At 42.7% G+C, this 20523-nt stretch overlaps 1 protein-coding gene across 4 annotated transcripts in view; it reads right to left on the bottom strand.

Moving 5' to 3' along the window:
* The window catches only part of HTT (huntingtin), a 165948-nt gene that overhangs the window by 42677 nt on the left and 102748 nt on the right, over positions 1–20523 (bottom strand). For all 4 annotated transcript variants that reach the window (XR_011538383.1, XM_070613455.1, XM_008531802.2 and 1 more), the window contains one exon: positions 4764–4971. Coding sequence is in view for 3 of the 4 variants with exons in the window: in XM_070613455.1 (XP_070469556.1) it covers positions 4764–4971 (208 nt within the window). In the remaining variant the exon portion in view is untranslated. The remainder of the gene's footprint in view (positions 1–4763; positions 4972–20523) is intronic.

Here is a 20523-nt window from a genome sequence, read left to right on the forward strand (position 1 = left end):
GATTTCTTAGATTGGACAGAAAAAGAATGAAATAGAAAATATCGACAAACTGGATTTCATAAAAATTTAAAACTTCTGCTCTTTGAAAGAAACCATTAAGAAAACAAAAAGGCAAGGCACAGAATGAGAGAAAACATTTACAACGTATCTGACAAAGGACTTACACCCAAAATATATAAAGAATCACAACTCAATAACAAGACAACGAATGGCCAAATTTTAAAAATTGGTAAAAATATTTGAAAACATACTTCACAAGAGAAGACAGATGAATGAACAATAAGAACATGAAAACATCCTCAACATTATTAGCATCAGAGAAATGCAAATTAAAACCACAACAAAGCACCACTATACCTCCACTAGAACGGCTAAAATTAAAAGCACTTGTATTACTAAGTGGTGGTTAGGATCTGGAGCAATCAGAACTCTCATACACTGTCTTTCGTACAATCACTCGGAAAATAGTTTGGCGGTTTCTTTTAAAGCTAAACATATCCTTACCACATAACTCCACAATTCCACTCCTAAGTATTAACCAAGGGAAATCACAGACTTCATTATGTCCTAATTCTGGTGTATATATTTGTCAAAACTCACCTAGCTGGACAGTTAAAAGAAGTGCATTTTATTGTATATAAATTTTACTATACAAAAGATTTTAATTAGTATTAAAATAGTCACAAAAATTTTAAAATAAACTAGAAAATAGAACAAAAATAGAAAAAAACCAGAAACCAATAACAATTATGTGATATTTCACTATAGATAGCATACTACTAAAATGATTGAAATTACTAGTTCAATAAGAGCTGGGTAATGGGGAAACTGACTAATCACAAAATAGGTATTATCCTTGAATCTAATAATATCTCTTGTTGGAAAAATATTCTAAAAATATACCAGAAAAGAACAAGAACCAAGATTTCTGTGTGTGTGTGTAGACAGATGTATTTAAGAGACAAAGGTACTCCATATATAGCTGTAAAAAGGTTTAGAAATAGCCTACCTGCCCAATCAAGGAAGAAAGAGAGTCTGGTAAAATCATGCTAAAGCAACAAAATACAGTATCATTAGGAAGGATAGTATAAGCTGTAACAGCTGAAAAGAGTAGAGTTGGGGGAGCATGTGCACATACATGTTATTAACTTGTGATGTTATTTAACTTCTCTCGGAAAAGACGTTTCCTCATCTATGGTGTGCGTGTACTACTGGAGGTTTTGATAACTTATTATGACAGAAAGCCCTTAGAACAGTATCTGGCGCTTAACGCCATAGACGTGGTAGCAATCTATATGTAAAACGTCTTTACTAATATATTATCCTTGTTTCTATTACTATGAAGGTAATTAAATCACTAGCTCATGTTAGTGCTGGGAAGACAGTGGGAGCCCTCACGGGGCTTATGGTCTAGAGGGAAAGACAGACATTAACCAAATGATCACACAAATAAATTACAGCCTTGACATTTGCCACAAAGGAGAGACAAAGACTGGGGTGGAGCAGATAGTGAGACTTCACAGATCAAAGAGAAGTCAGGAAGGCTTCCCTGAGGAGGCGATTACCGAGCAAAGAACAGAGAAGCAACGGATTTCCCATCTCTGCTAATATCTGGAGGGAAATCAAGAAACTATGTTCTACCCTAAAAAGCTAACAAAAACTAAATCAACATAATAAAGCCAGTGTCTGTGCCCTAGATCCCATCCGCTCTTGCCAACTCTAGGATAACCCTCTCGTCTGTAAGGGATCACTGTGATGAGAAAGCCACCATTCGGAGTTGCTGCCTCGGCATCTCAGAGTATAACCTGCTCGCACTGAGTGTGGACGTTTAGAGAAGGCCCTGAGCTTAGCTAAGGTGCCCACCGTAAGTTCCCGTTTTGCTTTTCCTGGGGCACCTTTAAAAATGACCACTTAAGAGTTGAGCCCACGAAGAGTTAGTGACCTCCGCCCCAACCACCTTATAAATAACAGGTACTTGCTACCCTGCTTTCTGTCTCCTGCTGGCTCATCATCTGCATGTTATACCCCACCCCACACCCGGTTCTGGGATCTGTAAGTAATAAGTCTTGTGACTCTCCTTCCTCCGTGTGCATGCACTGAAATTGCACTGTCAATCAAAACGACCCATGGGTTTCACTTTCCCAAAGTGGGAGCTCGATCTGCCTGCCAACCCCGTGTGGGTGGCTTGTGCCCCTCCTCATTCATCAGGTCCTAATCTGCATATTCTTCATTCAATCCCTCAGCTCTGGCTTCTCAACATAATCACCTATACCATGATTTCTCTCATCTAGAAACTCTCATGACCCCATTTCCCACGCCTCTATTCCCCTGTAGAGCAAAGCTCCTCCTAAGAAGTGTCTAGAGTTGCTGTCTAAAATGTCTTTTTCCATAATCTTTTTTCCTTAACTTTAATTTTGAAAACTTTCAAACCAATAGAAAAACTGAAAGAATAATTCAATGACCAGTCATATACTCTTCACCTAGATTCAACTAATATATTGCCACTTTTGTGCTTGTGACACACCCTAAACACACACACACTGTACACATGCACAATGCACTCTACACATGTATCCTATACAAACGCACATTCTACACACATGCATGCGCACACTCTACGTATATGCACACAAAAACTCTACACACACGCACTTTTTTCTGCTTGCACCTTTGAGAGTAATCTGCAGGTTAAGACACTTCAGCCCCTAAATACTTCAGCAGGTGTCCCCTGAGTATTACTCAAAACCACAAGACACACACACAACAGGTTACATAGAGCTCACATTCAAATTTCCCCCATTATCCCAATAATGTCCTTTCCAGCTGTTTTATCCCCCAGACCCAAAACACAATCAAGGATCATAAAATTGCATTTGTCTGTCATGTCTCTTCTGGGTTTTTTTCATCTAAGCAAACAGTTCTTTGTCTTTATGACACTGCCTGACATTTCTGGAGAGTCCAGGTGAGTACTTCCATGGAGGCCCCCTCCATTTGGGTGAGTCTGACTGCTTCCTCCTCTTTAGACTGGGGTAGACCCTCTGACTTCCTCTTGAACCTGCTCCAGTTCAGCTTCTGCTCTCACCACCCACCATCTCTCAAAGAGGAGGAAGAGGAGAGAAGAAGGGAGAGGAGGAGGGGGGAAGTGAGGAGGTGAGGGAGGAGGAAGAAAGAGGAACTAGGGAAGAGGAAGACGAGGAAAGAGGGAAGAGGAGGTGGAGGAGAAGAGGAAGAAAGGAAGAGGAGCAGGGGAAGAGGTGAGGGAAGAGGAGGAAAAGGAAGAAGGAAGAGGAAGAGACGGGGAGAGGGGAAGGGGGAAGAGGAAAGGGGAGGGGAAGGAGGAGGTGGGGTTCACTGGGGCAGGTGCCCATTTGGGTGGTGGATGCCTGCTCACCTCTGTCTGCCCACCCAACATCTGCTAGCACTCACAGCTAACTCAAGTCCCACCCCACCAAGCCTTCCTTGCCCAGTATGACTCAACCTTGGGTACCCATGGCAGTCTCCTGAGGTGCCTGTAAAAACACAAGAGCCCAGGAAACCAATTCCTAAAATGCCCAGCCATTACGTCTGGCCATGGGCTGGAGTACAATCTTGGTCCTTGGAACAGGCCCCCTGGTGGCTCTGAGGCACACTCCTCAAGGACTCAGGGCCTTGTTGCTCAGAGCATGCTCCATGGACCAGGGCATGGGCACCATGTGGGAGCCTGGCAGAAATGCAGAGTCCCAGGCCTCACTAGCAATTTCCTGAATCAGAATCTGATTTTAATAAGCTCCCCAGTTGATTTATATGCACATTTAAGAAGCAGTAAAGCAGAAGACACTGATTTTCTGTTCCTGACTCCTATATTACTTATCAGTAATTTATAAGTATTTCAAACGTTTTCACTGGTCTGTTTTCCCCAACTCAACTGTAAGCACTCTGAGGGCAGGAAACAGCCATTATTTTTCCTTTGCATGTCCCACAACACAAAGCACAGGGCAGATGTTTAATAACATCTGCTAACATTGGATTTTCCAGCTGAAAGCAACAGACTGGCCCAAAAGGGACCCACAGCCTCACACAGCTCAATCTTTCCACACTGACAAGAGGAGTTGACCTTAATGCTGCAGCCCCTGCAGTCTCTTATTTCCAGAGCTTTCTCTCCTTGCCATGGGTTCTTGAGCTTTCCAGAAACATTGCACTGAGAACTCAGCTGGGGGGAGGTGGGTATCAAAGCTTTTATTTCCACACATGTACAAATGTCTGAGTTAGTGAGTGCCTAGAAATTGAGGCTTAAACCTAAAAACTTTTTACAAAAAGAGGGCCAAGTGCAATCAGATACTTAAGTCTTTTCAAATGATAAAAAAAAAAAATAAGGTATTTCCAAGCAGTTTTAAAATGCTGCTAAATAATTACTTCAATATCTAAGAATAAACAGAACCATATTTAACTTACAATATAGTTAAGCCATTGCAACGTGTCTGGCTCTGGAATCAATTTAAGGACAAGAACCTAGCAGGAGGGACACAGCATGACAAGAATGACCCACAAGATGGAACAGTATCAAAGAACTTGTCAAAGACATCACATTTAAAAAGCAGCGGCTATTTTGAATGCCTTTAGTCAGACCATATTTTTTCCTTACAATATATGTCCATGAAAGAAAGATTAATCTGCAGAATCTCTACAAAACCTCATGAAAATGGGGCCAAACCTCAAGCTGCTGAGAGTCTCAGCACATAGCCCTGGGCTGGCCTTCTGGGCCACCCAGGGAGCATGGGACGTACTTGGGGGTCTGCTGCACCTCTGCCCACCAGCGGTAGTCAGTGTGGCTGACAAGCAGCAGGATCTGACACCAGAGCAGCACCAGGGCCGGGTGTGTGGGGACCATGGAGCGCACCCGCGCATTCAAGCTCTCCAGGCCGTAGAAACTGCTATCGGCGCCGTCAGCAGTGAAGAGTCTAGAGGCAGCTGCTGTGATTCTCCGGAACATTCCTAGAAACAAACCAAGAGTAAAACTGATTAAGGGGAAATCTCCTTGTTGCTCGTGGTCCAGCACTTTGTAGCTACAAAAAGATTTCACATAAAAAAGATAAACACACGGTTCTTTCCTACACTTACATATTCAAAGCATATGGCACTTAGAAAATTCTAACTTTTCTAAGCAAAATAACAGATATTCTGCTTATTTAATGGAGCAGCCAAGGAAGCTAACCTTCTTATTCTCCCACATCTTTCCCTCACTGATATTACCAGGTTCTCCAGGAGCTCTGAGCCAAGGGTCTCCCTTGTGCTGTGACAGTGGATGCAGCTGCACCAAGAAGGAAGTGGCCAACACTTGGCGCCACAGGTCACTGCAACCAGGACAATGGGGCCTCCAGAGGACTGAGCCAAAGCTGCACGAGGGAGACAGCAGGGCCCTTACCACACCCCACTCCTGCCACAATAAATGGCTCCTTAGCTTGCCAAGAACTCAGGGGCAGAAACTACAAGACGTCACGTGAACCATCATGAAAGAAGAAAGAAGAGCAGTCAGTGCTCCACATCGGTCCCCACCTCATGCTCTGCAAGCTACCAAGAGCCAAGGGCCAGGCGGCCTTCACACTCACATGAGCATCGTGGAGCGGGGCAGCCACACGGTCAGCCACCCACACTCAGCACAGGCATACCAGCAGCAACCCAGATGGACTCTGCCCTCAAGTCTCTCCACAGCATCCTTTTCAGGGCCTAGAAAAATCCCCTCTGGGAATTAATGATATCATTCTATCCTCTCTTTCGGATAGGCACAAAGTCAGCTCAACATGCTTCTCTCTCCACCCTGCCATGGCTTCACATGAGCTGGCCCCCACCCCAAGAACACAGAGATGTGTACACTGCAAAGCACAACAGGGGAGGCAGCAAGACAAGGCATGGATGGGAGCTGGCCAAGGGCAACCTGTCCCCTGTATCCTGGTCTCCTAGCATCAGTGCTGGAGAGTCAAAATCTTATTTCTGATTTGAGTTTCAACACATCCCAAACGTAAAAGGGTCCTAACACAGGCAAAAACAGACTACAGACTTCTCCTCACTGCTTCATGACTGGTTACACCTATGACCTGAGACAAAGGACGAGAGTCAACAAAAGCAGGGCATCAGAAAAAAATCCCAACGAGGAGATTTCAAATGCTTGTCCTGTCTCTAGCCCCATTTCCAGGGTTCTCTTGGGCTGCTTCATGGTGAGCGGTGCCCACCTCCAGCCAACCCAGCCCTGGCCTGGTCCTTCTCTGTGCCCTGCATTACTGCAAGAGCTCTTTGTGGAGTCAATGGACACGAGGGCAGAGGCAGGTACTGCCCGGAAGGAATACTAGAGCCAGGCCAGGAGCATGGGGAATGAGACACCAGGAATGTGGGGTTTTACCGAACAGGTATCAGGAAATTATGGTCAGAGCTGGTTCCAGGTGACTGAGCGTCACTGCAGGCTCTGAAATCAGATCATGGTTCTACCATTTACTACTTGATGTCTCTGGCCGTCCACTACCTGGGGTCTCAGTTTCCTTATCTGTAAAATGGAATTAAGAGCAGTAGCTGCTCACAGGGCTGCAATAAGGACTGAAACATAAAACTCAAGAAAAAGGCTAAGCAGGGGGCCAGGCAGAGCAAATGGCCACCACCTGGGGCTGCTGTTGCTGTTGGAAGGCTGTTTGGAAAGTTCACCTGGCCTTTGGAGGGCAGTGTCCCTATAAACAGAGAGAAGAAGTCAAAAGAGAGTCTAGGAAGTGAGACGGCTCACTGGGGTGGGGGAAGGAGTTGATGGCAATGCTCAGGTTTGAACATCTCTGAGGGCAAATGCTGATAAAGTTGGCAAGAAGAGAAAACTGGAGAAAAACAGCTATGCCAGGTGATGAGTTCAATTTTGAGCATAAATTTGAGGTGTTGGCAAGACACCAAGTCACATGTCTAGGAAGATGGAAATGACAGACTGAGGCTGACAAGACAATGGAGTGAGAGGACTATGCAGATAGTTTCAAGAGTCATCTCTGCAGCAAAAACTGAAGTGGTTACAAAGGGGACGAGCCTACTGAGGGAGAGAGGGAAGCAAGTCAGAGAGACACAGAGACAGAAGGAGACAGAGCGGGAGGGAGAGAGAGGGAGAGAGAGGAGAAGAGAGAAGAGATCAAGGATAAAAACCAGGGCCAAGAAGACTCAATGGAGAAAAGACAGTCTCTTCAATAAATGGTACTGGGAAAACTGGATATTCACATGCAGAAGAATGAAACCAGACCCCCTTTTGTGATACACCATTCACAAAAACTAACTTGAAATGGATTCGAGATTTAAGCATAAAACCTGAAACCATAAATCTCCCAGAAGAAAACAGAGGGGAAAAGTTCCTTGACGTGGGTCTTGGTGATGATTTTTTAGATTTCACACTAAAAGCACAGGCAACAAAACAAATCAATAAGTGGGACTACATCAAACTAAAAAGCTTCTGCACAGCAAAGAAATCAAGAAAATGAAAAGGCGACCTACTGAGTGGGAAAAAATATTAGAAAGTCACATATTTCATAAGGGGTTAATATGCAAATATATAAATAACTCATAGAACTCCATAGCAAAAAAATAAACAACCCGATTAAAAAATGGGCAAAGGGGGCTGGCCCCGTGGCCGAGTGGTTAAGTTCACGTGCTCCGCTGCAGGCAGCCCAGTGTTTTGTTGGTTCGAATCCTGGGCGCGGACATGGCACTGCTCATTAAACCACGCTGAGGCAGCGTCCCACATGCCACAACTAGAAGGACCCACAATGAAGAATATACAACTATGTACTGGGGGGCTTTGGGGAGAAAAAGGAAAAAAATAAAATCTTAAAAAAAATAAAAAAAAAATGGGCAGAGGATCTGAACAGATATTTTTCTAAAGAAGACATACAGAGGAGCAACAGGTACAAGAAAAGGTGCTCAACATCACTAATCATCAGGGAAACACAAATCAAAACCACAATGAGCTATCACCTCACCCCTGTTAGAATGGCTATTATCAAAAAGACAAGAAATAACAAGTGTTGGCAAGGATGCAGAGAAAAGGGAACCCAGGTGCACTGTTGGATGGAATATAAACTGGTGCAGCCACTATGGAAAACAGTATGGCGGTTCCTCAAAAAATTAAAAGCAGAACTGCCATATGATCCAGCAATTCCACTTCTGGGTATTTATGCGAAGAAAACAAAAACACCAAAACTCAAAAAGTTATCTCCACCTCTATGTTCATAGCAGAATTATTTATAGTAGCCAAGACAGGGAAATAACCTAGGTGTCCATCAATGGATAAATGGATAAAGAAAATGTAGTGTGTGTATATACACACCCCCAGCCCCCGAGGAATATTATTCAGCCACAAAAAGAAGGAAATCCTGCCATTTGAGACAACATGGATGGAGCTTAAAGGCACTAGGCTAAGTGAAATAAGACAGAGAAAGACAAATACTGTATGATCTCACTTATATGTGGAATCTAAAACACCAGACTCATGGATACAGAAAGTAGAATGGTGGTTGTCAGAGGTGAGTGGTGGGATGGGGAGGTGGAGGAATTAGGTGAAAGTGGTCAAAAGGTGGTCAAACTTCTAGTTATAAAGTCCTGGGAATGTAACATACAGCACACTGACTACAGTTAACACTGCTGAGTTGTATATTTAAAGGTTGCCAAGAGAAAATATCTTAAAAGTTCTCATCACAAGGAAAAGTAAAATCTGTAATTACATGAGATGATGGATGTTAACTGAACTTATTGTGGTGGTCATTTCACAACACATATGTCACAACAATATATCAAAACAATATGTTGTACACCTGAAACTCACATAATATTATGTGTCAATTGTATCTCAGTAAAACTAGGGGAAAAGGATAGAAACTAGGAACACATACAATTAAGAGCCTGAAAACAGAAGACCATAAAAGTGAAGTCAAGTGACAAAGGGGTTTCACAAAGAAGAGGGTCATTCCAAAGACTCAGGCAGGGGGTCCGGGAAGATGAGGACTTAGGAAAGAACACAGGTGCCCTGTGCAGAGGCATTTCTGGTAATGAGATCAAGAGGCAAACTGCTGGGGACGGAGAAATGAGAGGGAAAGCAAAGCACTAGAAGAACAAGAATAACAAGCACACCAACCCTGAGGTGGCAGGACAAAGAACTGGACAACATAGTAGGAGGCCCCATTTTCTCTCTGCAGAGTTGGGGGTACATCCTGTGGGAGAGGTGGCACTGGAGATGGTGGGGGATATGCAAGGGCTGGTAAAGGCTCTAGAAAGCCTTGGCAGATGGTGCATTCTGCAGCCATGTCTCCTGCCTCATCTTCCTCTGACTACCATCACCCTGGAACCTCCTGGTTTTCATCCCCGTGGCTCTATCAAAGGTGGCAAACTGCCCACCAAAATCTGTGCGCCGGCCCCTGTGCAGAGTTGTTGCTGGGAAGCAGTTATCCACTAAGCTGACCATTTCTCAGCTTACTGCATGGGGTGACGGCTGTGACAAGTTCTCACCAGAGAAACTTGAGCAAAAGCGATGTACATCACTTTCGGTCCAAGGCAATAAAGCCTTGTCTACCTTCCCTCTCCTGTTCCCCAACTGGACAGGCCAAGGATGTTGATGCTCAAGGATAACAGAATTCCAGGAAGGAGAGGGGCCTGGGCCTGAATCTCACATGGACGAGAGCCACCAGGAACCAGGAACACCCTCCTGCACCATTACAGAAAGAAAAACAAACCTCTACTGTGTTAAGCTACTGAAATGCTGATTTTGTTATGGTAGCCACTGTGATTGTAACTAACACAACAGAGAAGGGAGCACTTGACTGAGATTAGAAGAGGCTATTACTGAGGCCCCCTTTCCAGTCTCACGAGCCGTGAGGATCAGCTGAGACAAAGAAAAAGAAGGCAGAGCCCACAGCACAGAGAGTGTCTGGATGTGACTGGGAGGCAAAGGAAGCTGGAAGAGTCTAACGACCTGGGAGAAGAGAAAGGGGCCAGGGGCCTAGAGACAGTGACAAAGTGCAGAAGAGCACACGATGGCAGGAAGACAGATGAAGGCTGTGCGCAGAGAAGACGCCCTAGCCCTGTCCTTTTGGAGCTGAAAAAACAAGTACTGAGAAGAGTGACGTCAGCAACATGGCGGAGTGAGCTCACCTGGGCTCTCTCCCCTCCAAATTACGACCAAAAGGAGCAAGTGAATTCCAACCAAAAGAATCCTAATAACACAGAGATCATCAGAGATCCACAGCAGCCAAACGACAGAGGGCAGACAGGCTGGAGCCACCCTCGGAGGAGCTAGAACGGGGTAAGAGAGAACTTCGCTCCCTGCCCTAGAGACTGGGATCACTGGGATTCCCCGGGTGAGGGAAGGAGTGGAGGAGGGGCCGCACGTCTGGGGATCATCCAGGACTCCCACCACCAGTGCAGTGGAAACCCTCTAATGAGGGAAAGCTTTCGAGTGCAGGGGCCCCATCAAGCCAGGGCCTCAGGAAACCAGAGAGGGAGAGCTGATCGGAATCCAGGTCTGCACCCGAGAGAAAGTGCCCCTCCTCCCGCAACCCACACTGCACACCGCCATTACGGCTGAAGGCGGAGGGCTCAGAATGCATGGCTCAACACCCCCATCTACTGGCGACAGGCTGTAACTGCAACCGAATAATAGCATCATGTGCAAAAACCGCTCCTCTACCGAAAAGCAATTTATAAAAGCTCCAGTCCACAAGGAAAACAATAAAAACACAGAAGTATGTCCTGAGGACTTGGAAGTAGGTAAACTAAGTGAAGATGAGTTCAGAGTAGCTATCATCAAAATACTCAATGAGGTAAAGGGAAATATAGAGAAACAAGTCAATGAGTTCTGGAGTTACTTCACAAAAGACATTGAAACTATAAAGAAGAATCAATCAGAAACACTAGAGATGACAAATACAATGAATCAGATAACACAGAATATGGTCTCCCTGAATGCCCGTGTAGACACCATAGAGGAGCAAATTAGCATAATCGAAGATAGACAGGCTGAATGGCTCCAGACAGAGGAAGAAAGAGAACTAAGAATTTAAAAAACTGAAGAAAATCTCAGAGAAACAGCTGACTCAATGAGAAAATGCAACTTAAGAATCATTGGAATTCCTGAGGATGTGGAAAAGTAAAATGGAGCAGAAAGTGTGCTCAACGAAATAATAGAAGAGTACTTCCCAAATCTAGGGATGGAGACAGAAATGTGTGTGGAGGAAGCTTTCAGATATCCTAGACTTGTCAATGTACAAAGACCTACTGCAAGGCATACGTAGTAAAAATGGCAAAAATGAAGGACAAAGAAAGAATACTCAGGGCAGCAAGGCAGAAGAAAATAACCTACAAAGGAATCCCCATCAGACTTTCAGCAGATTTCTTTACAGAAACCTTACAAGCTAGGAGAGATTGAAGTGACATTTTCAAAACTTTAAAGGATAAAAATCTTCAGCCAAGAATACTCTATCCAGCAAAAATATCCTTCAGATATGAGGGAGAAATTAAATCTTTTCCAGACAAACAAAAGCTAAGGGACTTTGTAGCTACAAGACCTCCACAACAAGAAATCCTCAAGAAGGCCCTCATACCTAAAAAAGAAAAAAAGGGAGAAAGGGGTTACAAAATACTGAGTAGGGAGACTAACAGATAGAACCAGAGTAGGATAGCAAATATCCAACTATAGCATTAGGATAAAGGGAAGTAAATCACCAAAGCAAAGACAAGCTTATCGCTCTAACCACAAACTCACAACACATGTTGGAATAAGAGATGAAAATAATAATTTAGGAAAAGAGGAGGAAAGGGATTGAACCAGTTTAGGCTAAGGAAGTAAGAGGCCACCAGATAATGGACTATGTTATGCACGAAGTTCTGAATACAAATTGCAGGGTAGCCACTAAACTAAAAAACAGAACAGAGACACAAAACATAAATAAGGAAAAAGCTAAAAAACCCAGCATAACAAATTGCAGAAGTCAATGGGTAGGCTAAAACACCCAGGACGAGAAACAAAGGAAAAACACAGGAAAACCAGAAAATGAACGATAGAATGAGAGCATTAAGCCCTCATGCATCAGTAACCACCCTCAATGTAAACAGATTGAACTCTCCAATAAAAAGACACAGAGTGGCAAGATGGGTTAAAGAACAAGATGCAACAATTTGTTCCCTCCAGGAAACACACCTCAGCTCCAAGGACAAACACAGGCTCAGTGAAGTGCCTGTGAAGGGGTGGAAGACAATATTTCAAGCTAATAGCAAACAAAAGAAAGCAGGTGTTACAATACTTATGTCAGACACAACAGACTTCAAGATAAGGCAGGTAAACAGAGACATAGAGGGCCAATATATAATGATCAAAGGGACACTTCATCAAGAAGAAATAACGCTTATAAATATCTATGCACCCAACACAGGAGCACCAAAGTTCATAAAGCAACTATTAACAAACCTAAAAGAAGATATCAAAAATAACACAATAATAGTAGGGGACCTCAACATCCCACTCACATCAATGGACAGATCATCCACACAGAAAACCAACAAGGAAACAGTGGAGCTAAATGCAAAGCTAAAACTTTTGGACTTAGTAGACATATATAGAACACTCCATCCAAAAACAGCAGAATACACGTTCTTCTCAAGCACACATGGAACATTCTCCAGGATAGACCATATGTTGGGAAACAAGGCAAGCCTCTACAAATGTAAAAAAATTGAAATAATAACAAGCATCTTCTCTGATCATAATGCTATAAAGCTAGAAATTAATTACAAGAAAAAAGCTGAGAAAGGCACAAAGATGTGGAGACTAAACAATATGCTATTGAACAAGCAATGGATCATTGAAGAAATTAATGAAGAAATCAAAAAATATCTGGAGACAAATGAAAAGAATAACATGCCATACCAACTCATGTGGGATACGACAAAAGCTGTATTAAAAGGGAAATTCATCACAACACAGGCACATCTTAACAAACAAGAAAACTCTCAAATCAGCAATCTTAAACTACATCTAACTGATTAGAGAAAGAAGAACAAAGCCCAAAGTCAGCAGAAGGAGAGAAATAATAAATATCAGAGCAGAAATAAATGCTATTGAAACAAAAAAGGCAGTAGAAAGGATCAATGAAACAAAGAGCTGGTTCTTTGAGTAGATAAACAAAATTGATAAACCCCTAGCCAGACTTACAAAGAAAAAAAAGAGAGAAAGCTCAAATAAACAAAATCAGAGATGAAGGGGGGAGAAATAAGAACAGATTCCACAGAAATACAATGGATTATAAGAGAATGCTACCAAAACCTATATGCCAACAAAATGGATAACCTAGAGGAAATGGACAAATTCTTGGACTCCTACAATCTCCCAAAGCTTAGCCAAGAAGAAGCAGACAATCTGAACAGACCAATCACAAGGAAAGAGATTGAAACAGTCATCAAAAGCCTCTCAAAGAATAAAACCCCAGGACCAGATGGCTTTCCTGGGGAATTCTATCAAACTTTCAGAGAGGATTTAATACCTATCCTTTTCAAGCTATTCCAAAAAATTAGGGAGGATGGAACACTTCCTAACACATTCAACAAGGGCAACATCACATTGATACCAAAGCCTGACAAGTACAGCATGAAAAAGCAGAACTACAGGCCAATATCACTGATGAACATAGATTCAAAAATTCTCAACAAAATTTTGGCAACCTGAATTCAACAATTCATCAAAAGGATCGTCCATCATGATCAAGTGGGATTCATACCAGGGACACAGGGATGGTTCAACATCCGCAAATCAATCAACATGATACACCACATCAACAAACTGAGGAATAAAAACCATATGATCATCTCAATAGATGCAGAGAAAGAATTTGACAAGATCCAACCGAGATTTATGATAAAAACTCTGAAAAAAATGGGGATAGAAGGGAATTACCTCAACATAATAAAGGCCATACATGACAAACCCACAGCCAACATCATACCCAATGGGCAAAAACTGAGCACCATCCCCCTGAGAAGTGGAATGAGACAAGGATGCCCACTATCATCACTCTTATTTAACATAGTACTCGAGGTTTTGGCCAGAGCAATTAGGCAAGCGAAAGGAATAAAAGGAATCAAAATAGGAAGGGAAGAAGTGAAACTCTCGCTGTTTGCAGATGACATGATCCTATATATAGAAAACCCCAAAGAATCCCTTGGAAAACTTTTAGAAATAATCAACAACTACAGCAAAGTTGCAGGGTATAAGATAAATTTACATAAATCAGTAGCATTTCTATACTCTAATAATGAACTAACAGAAAAAGAACTCAAGAACACAATACCATTCACAATCGCAACAAAAAGAATAAAATACCTCAAGGTGAATTTAACTAAGGAAGTAAAAGATCTATACGACGAAAACTACAAGGCTTTTCTGAAAGAAACGGATGCTGACATAGAGAGATGGAAAGACATTCCATGAACGTGGATTGGAAGAATAAACATAGCTAAAATGTCCATTCTACCTAAAGCAATCTACAGATTCAACGCTATCCCAATCAGAATCCCAATGACATTCTTTACAGAAATAGAACAAAGAATCCTAAAATTCATACGGGGCAACAAAAGACCCCAAATTGCTAAACTAATCCTGAGAAAAAAGAACAAAGCTGGAGGCATCACAATCCCTGACTTCAAAACATACTACAAAGCTATAGTAATCAAAACAGCATTGAGTGATACAAAAACAGGTGCACAGATCAATGGAACAGAAGTGAAAGCCCAGAAATAAAACTACACATCTATGGACAGCTAATCTTCGACAAAGGAGCTGAGGGCATACAATGGAGAAAAGAAAGTCTTTTCGACAAATGGTGCTGGGAAAACTGGAAAGCCACATGTAAAAGAATGAAAATTGACCATTCTTTTTCACCATTCGCCAAAATAAACTCAAAATGGATCAAAGACCTAACACTGAGACCTGAAACCATAAGGCTTCCCGAACAAAAGGTAGGCAGTACACTCTTTGACATCAGTATTAAAAGGATCTTTTCGGGGCTGGCCCCGTGGCCGAGTGGTTAAGTTCGCGCAGGCGGCCCAGTGTTTCGTTAGTTCGAATCCTGGGCGCGGACATGGCACTGCTCGTCAGACCACGCTGAGGAAGCGTCCCACATGCCACAACTAGTGGAACCCACAACGAAGAATACACAACTATGTACCGGGGGGCTTTGGGGAGAAAAAGGAAAAAATAAAATCTTTAAAAAAAAAAAAAAAAAAAAAAAAGGATCTTTTCGGACACCATGTCTTCTCAGACAAGGGAAACAATAGAAAGAATAAACAAATGGGACTTCATCAGACTAAAGAGCTTCTTCAAGGCAAAGGAAAACAGGATTGAAACAAAAAAACAACCCACTAACTGGCAAAAAATATTTGCAAGTCATACATCCGACAAAGGGTTAATATCCATGATATGTAAAGAACTCACACAACTCAACAACAAAAAATCAAACGACCCGATCAAAAAATGGGCAGGAGACAAGAACAGACATTTCTCCAAAGAAATATACGGATGGCCAATAGGCACATGAAAAGGTGTTCATCACCACTGATCATCAGGGAAATGCAAATCAAAACTACACTAAGATATCACCTTTCACCCATTAGAATGACAAAAATAACCAAAACAAATAGTAGCAAATGTTGCAGAGGTTGTGGAGAAAAAGGAACCCTTGTACACTGCTGGTGGGAATGCAAACTGGTGCAGCCCCTATGGAAAACAGTATGGAGATTCCTCAAAAAATTAAAAATGGAACTACCATATGATCCAGCTATCCCACTACTGGGTATCTATACAAAGAGCTTGAAATCAGCAATTCCAAAAGTCCCATGCACCCCAATGTTCACTGCAGCATTATTTACAATAGCCAAGACGTGGGAGCAACCTAAGTGCCCATCAACTGATGATTGGATAAAGAAGATATGGTATATACACACAATGGAATACTACTCAGCCATAAAAAAGAACAAAATCATCCCATTTGCAACAACATGGATGGACCTTGAGAGAATTATGTTAAGTGAAATAAGCCAGATAGAGAAGGACAATCCCTGTATGACTCCACTCATATGAGGAATTTAAAAATGCAGACAAAGAGACCAGATTAGTGGCTATCGGGGGAAAGGTGGGGTGGGGGGTGGATACAAAGGGTGAAGGGGTGCACTTACAACACGACTGACAGACAATAACGTACAACTGAAATTTCACAAGATTGTAACCTATCATTACCTCAATAAAAAAAAGAAAGAAAGAAAGAAGTATTGAAACGAATAATGGAAGCAGGAGTTGGAGACAGAGTACCATCTTCAAGCAGATAGGATGAAGTGGGCAGAGCTCAGGCTCTGGAGACAGGGGCCTGGATCTTCACCCCAACCCCACCCCATGATCTCTCTGTGTCTCAGCTTCTTCAGCTAGAACACAGGTATAATCGTACTTCACACAGTGCCTGAGCCCATAGGAAGTGCTCTGCAAACGTTAGCTACTTTGCTTACCATCATCCACTTACCACCCAAGAAGCAGCATGATATAATGGGCAAGAAAAAAATACTTGGGTTTTCATTCTTGGTTTTACCATATGATCTTTCAGAATGTACACTGTCTCATCAGTAAAAAGGGGGAAATATTTCATAGAGTTGTTCCAAGGATCAATGGGGATAATACACATAAAAGGTACCACCTACCCATAAGAGAATACCCTTATTCCCAGCATTATGACCACTAGCAGCCCTGATCCTTGCCCAAGAATGAATTTGAACCAATGTGGATTTTACTATTGTAGAAAGAACCATTTTCTCTTTCTTCCAGTATTCCTACTTTGGCTCATACATAAAGTGTGAACACTGACTCTGTTTTTTTTTTTTTTTGCTGAGGAAGATTCGCCCTGAGCTAATACCTGTTGTCAATCTTCCTCTTTTTGCTTGAGGGAGATTTGCCCCAAGCTAACATCTGTGCCCATTGTCCTCTATTTTGTATATGGGTCACTGTCACAGTATAATTGCCAACAAGTGGTGTAGGTCTGCACCTGAGAATCGAACCTGGGCCACCAAAGCGGAGCACGTCAAACTTAACCACTAGGCCATGGGGCTGGCCCTGGAACACTGATCCTTTTGAAAGTATTGGGAAGAGAGCACTGTCCAACCTTCCAGCTCCACCTACAAGGAAGGAAGGAAGTGTGCAGCAGTAACATCCTGCTTGCTCCTGCTTCCCAGAGGATCAGGAATGGCCCTATGGCTCACTGCTGCCCTCCATTACATGTCTGGATGGCGGTGGGGAAGGGCACAGGACGTGGACTTGGAAAACACAGTGAGCAGTTAGGAAGCCTTATTGAGGCCACAGGCTAGAGAGCTTCAATCCAGCCATGCTTGCAACAAAGCAACGAATATTCTCAGCCCCATGCCTCAGGCTCCACTGTCTGCGAGGAGAGGAAGGGGTATTAGTTACCCAGATTTTGTAAAAATGGAGGCCAGGTATCTTTCTTGGCTATTCATTTATGCTGGATTAAAACTGAAATAGGCAAATGACTTTGGGAATCATACCCCTTCCCCTAACAAGAGGGGTATCAGAAAACTAGATGCCAAGGCCATTATTCTGACTAGTTCTCATTTTGAGAAATGGACAAATTCAAAGGTCTCAATTTCCAGGGGAGGAGTGAAATTCATTGCCTTTATTTAAGCAATGCATAAATAAAAATTACCAACTTTAGATACTAAATGCACCTTATTTATATAAAAGTTCCAGATGACTGACTTCAACTCTATCTCAAAACCACCAAACACAGTAATTCTACCCCCAGTGTCTTTAAAAGAAACGCAGTCAAAATCAATGAGAAGAAAGAAATAGACATTTATACATACGCACACCACACACCCCTCATTTACAAATACTGAACCAAGTGAACAATGTCCAAAGACACTAGCAGCAAAACACACGTGCCCCAATACCTAGCCCGGGCTCTTCAGTCAGACCTGTTGCCTCACCTGTCCTGTCTAATTCGGCAGCCACGTCACGTACGGCTGTTCAGATTTAAGTTAATTAAAATTAAATCAAATAAAAACTAGCTACTCAATCACACTACCATATTCCATGTGGCCCCACAGCCACATGTGGCTGGAGGCAACTGAACTGGTGCAGACACAGACCTTCTTCCATTGCAGGAAGCTCTACTGGACAGTGCTGCCACAGACTATAAAAATATTTCCCCTGATTACGAGAAAAGGAAGAAGAGAAAGTTAAAGCAATGGGTTAGTGAACACCTTGAACAGCACAGAAACTGATGGGCATAAAGACACAAAACACACCACTCTCATCCAAAGGCAGAAAGCAGTCCTTGGAGATGAACTGGGGGCCCTCTGGTGTCAGATCCAAACCAACCGATGGCCAAATATTAAAATGACCAACATACTAAAAATGACCGATTATTCACAAGGCATAATTATTTTCTCAACTTGAAACTTATTGTAGTGGGCCAGTGAGGCATAAACAAAAGATCCTCAAAAAGAAAATTCTTTCAATGTTAGTAAATGAGGTGGCTTGAAACTAGAGTCCATTAGCAAATTAAATTCTGGCCACTCAGCTGCCGAGGCATTAGCAATTAAATGAAGCACTTCCTTCTCCATGTCTCCTGAGCCAGGTAAGACCAGGTCCCTGCCTGCCTCCCCAGCGCCCCTCCCACCCCTCAGCCCTCACACACTCCGCTGCTCTCTTGGCCAGCACACTTCTCTCTAGGCTAGCTCCTCGCTGTTCAGGTCTTAGCTTAAGTCACCCCTCAGAAACCAGCCCCTACCTACCCACCCTGTTTTGTCTGTCACTGCACTATTTGTTTCCTTCATAGGAGATATCAAGACTCGTGATTACATGTCTGTGTGTTGTCTTCCCCGCTAGACTGTGAGCTCCACAAAGGCAACAATCACATCAGGTTTACCAACCACCGTGTAGCCAGAGCCCAGCAGAGTGGCGGGCTGACTTGGTAACATCTTTGTTGAATAAATATAGGCTCAAAATGGTAACTATCTTTTGCTCTAAAGGCATGTACTTGGTGTGTATGTGTTTTAATTTGTATTAAAGTAATAAATATGTGTGATTTAAAAACCCATAAAATAGAGAGGGGCATCTTAATTTAAAAGTGCCCTGCGCCATCCCTCTTAAGGCAACTACTGGTTATCATTCTGTTTTCAGTTCTGGTAGTTACCTCCAAAATTCTGCTTGATAAGCTTTTATCACTTGTAGCAGACCATCAATTATTTTGTTTGCTCCTATTCCCTTGCTGTCGGGAAGGGACACTCTCTCTCAAAGGAATGCTGTCTAATCTCTCCTCTGGCCTGGCTTGGCCACAGTACACAGAGGCTCATGTGCCATTCATAGAACTCACGCAGGGGCTGAGACCACACACACAGAGGCCATCCTTTCTGCCATGGGGAAGGAGCCCGCCAGAGAATGAAGCCAACATAGGAATCAGAGCTGAGATGTGGAAATACATGATGGAGCAACAGAATTAAACCATCAGAGGCAGTCATACCTAAAGAGAGCAACTACCTCCGCACTTCCAGGAGCTCAAACCAGTCAGTTTCTTTTCTCGCTCTAGTTTAGGATGGAGTCCTATCCCCACAACTGAAACTGCCGAATACAACCACCATGTCATATTTACAGACTCGACCCGATTCGAGAATGAGACAGCTCACGTGTGCTCCCTCCTATCAATTTAAGCTGCATTTTCAGTTCTATTTGGTTATCTTTGTGGCCTCTATTTTTGTTCTGTCAACTTTAGATATCATTGCACAGCGTCGACAATGCAAGATGAGAGTATTAGTGCCCCTTCCATCCCTCCACCTCTTTCTCTACCTTCTACTTTGCAAATTAAGTTGGTTAGTTTCCCTTTATATTTGCCAGAACTGAAAACATTTTCATTTTGTTCTGAAACCATAATTAAGTAAATAAGTCTTTGATGTCTTATTCATACACTGATTCTAAAATGAAAAGCCAAACAGCATTTACATTATGATGATATGAATATAGTTCCCAACAAAGCGAAGAAGCCTAGAAGGATGATAGCTCTTTCTATAGGTCTTGGTCTTGACCCCTGAACCATTTAAAGAAGAATGGTTTCCATCAGATCAACTGCTGAAAATCATGTCATATTATGGTTTGGTTCATATTTAGACCATGACTTCCTTGCTGTTTGTTTTCCCTAGAGATTAGAACTGCTTTTCATTTTTCTTGCTAAGAGAAGAAAGATATGCCTGAACCCTATAACTAAAGTCTTCCAGCTTCTCACTTACTTTATCTAAAGCAAGGCATTCTTCTTCTTCTTTGTTTTTTTTTGCTGAGGAAGATTCACCCTAACATCCATGTCAATCTTCCTCTATTTTTCAGTAAGTGAGCCACCAGCATAGTATGGCCACCAACAGAGTGGTGTAGGTCCACACCAGAAACTAAACCTGGGCTGCTGAAACAAAAAACACGCTAAACTTAACCACTAGGGCACCAGGACT

Source organism: Equus przewalskii, chromosome 3 (genome assembly GCF_037783145.1).
Source record: "Equus przewalskii isolate Varuska chromosome 3, EquPr2, whole genome shotgun sequence".
In the NCBI taxonomy this organism is placed as follows: Eukaryota; Metazoa; Chordata; class Mammalia; order Perissodactyla; family Equidae; genus Equus; species Equus przewalskii.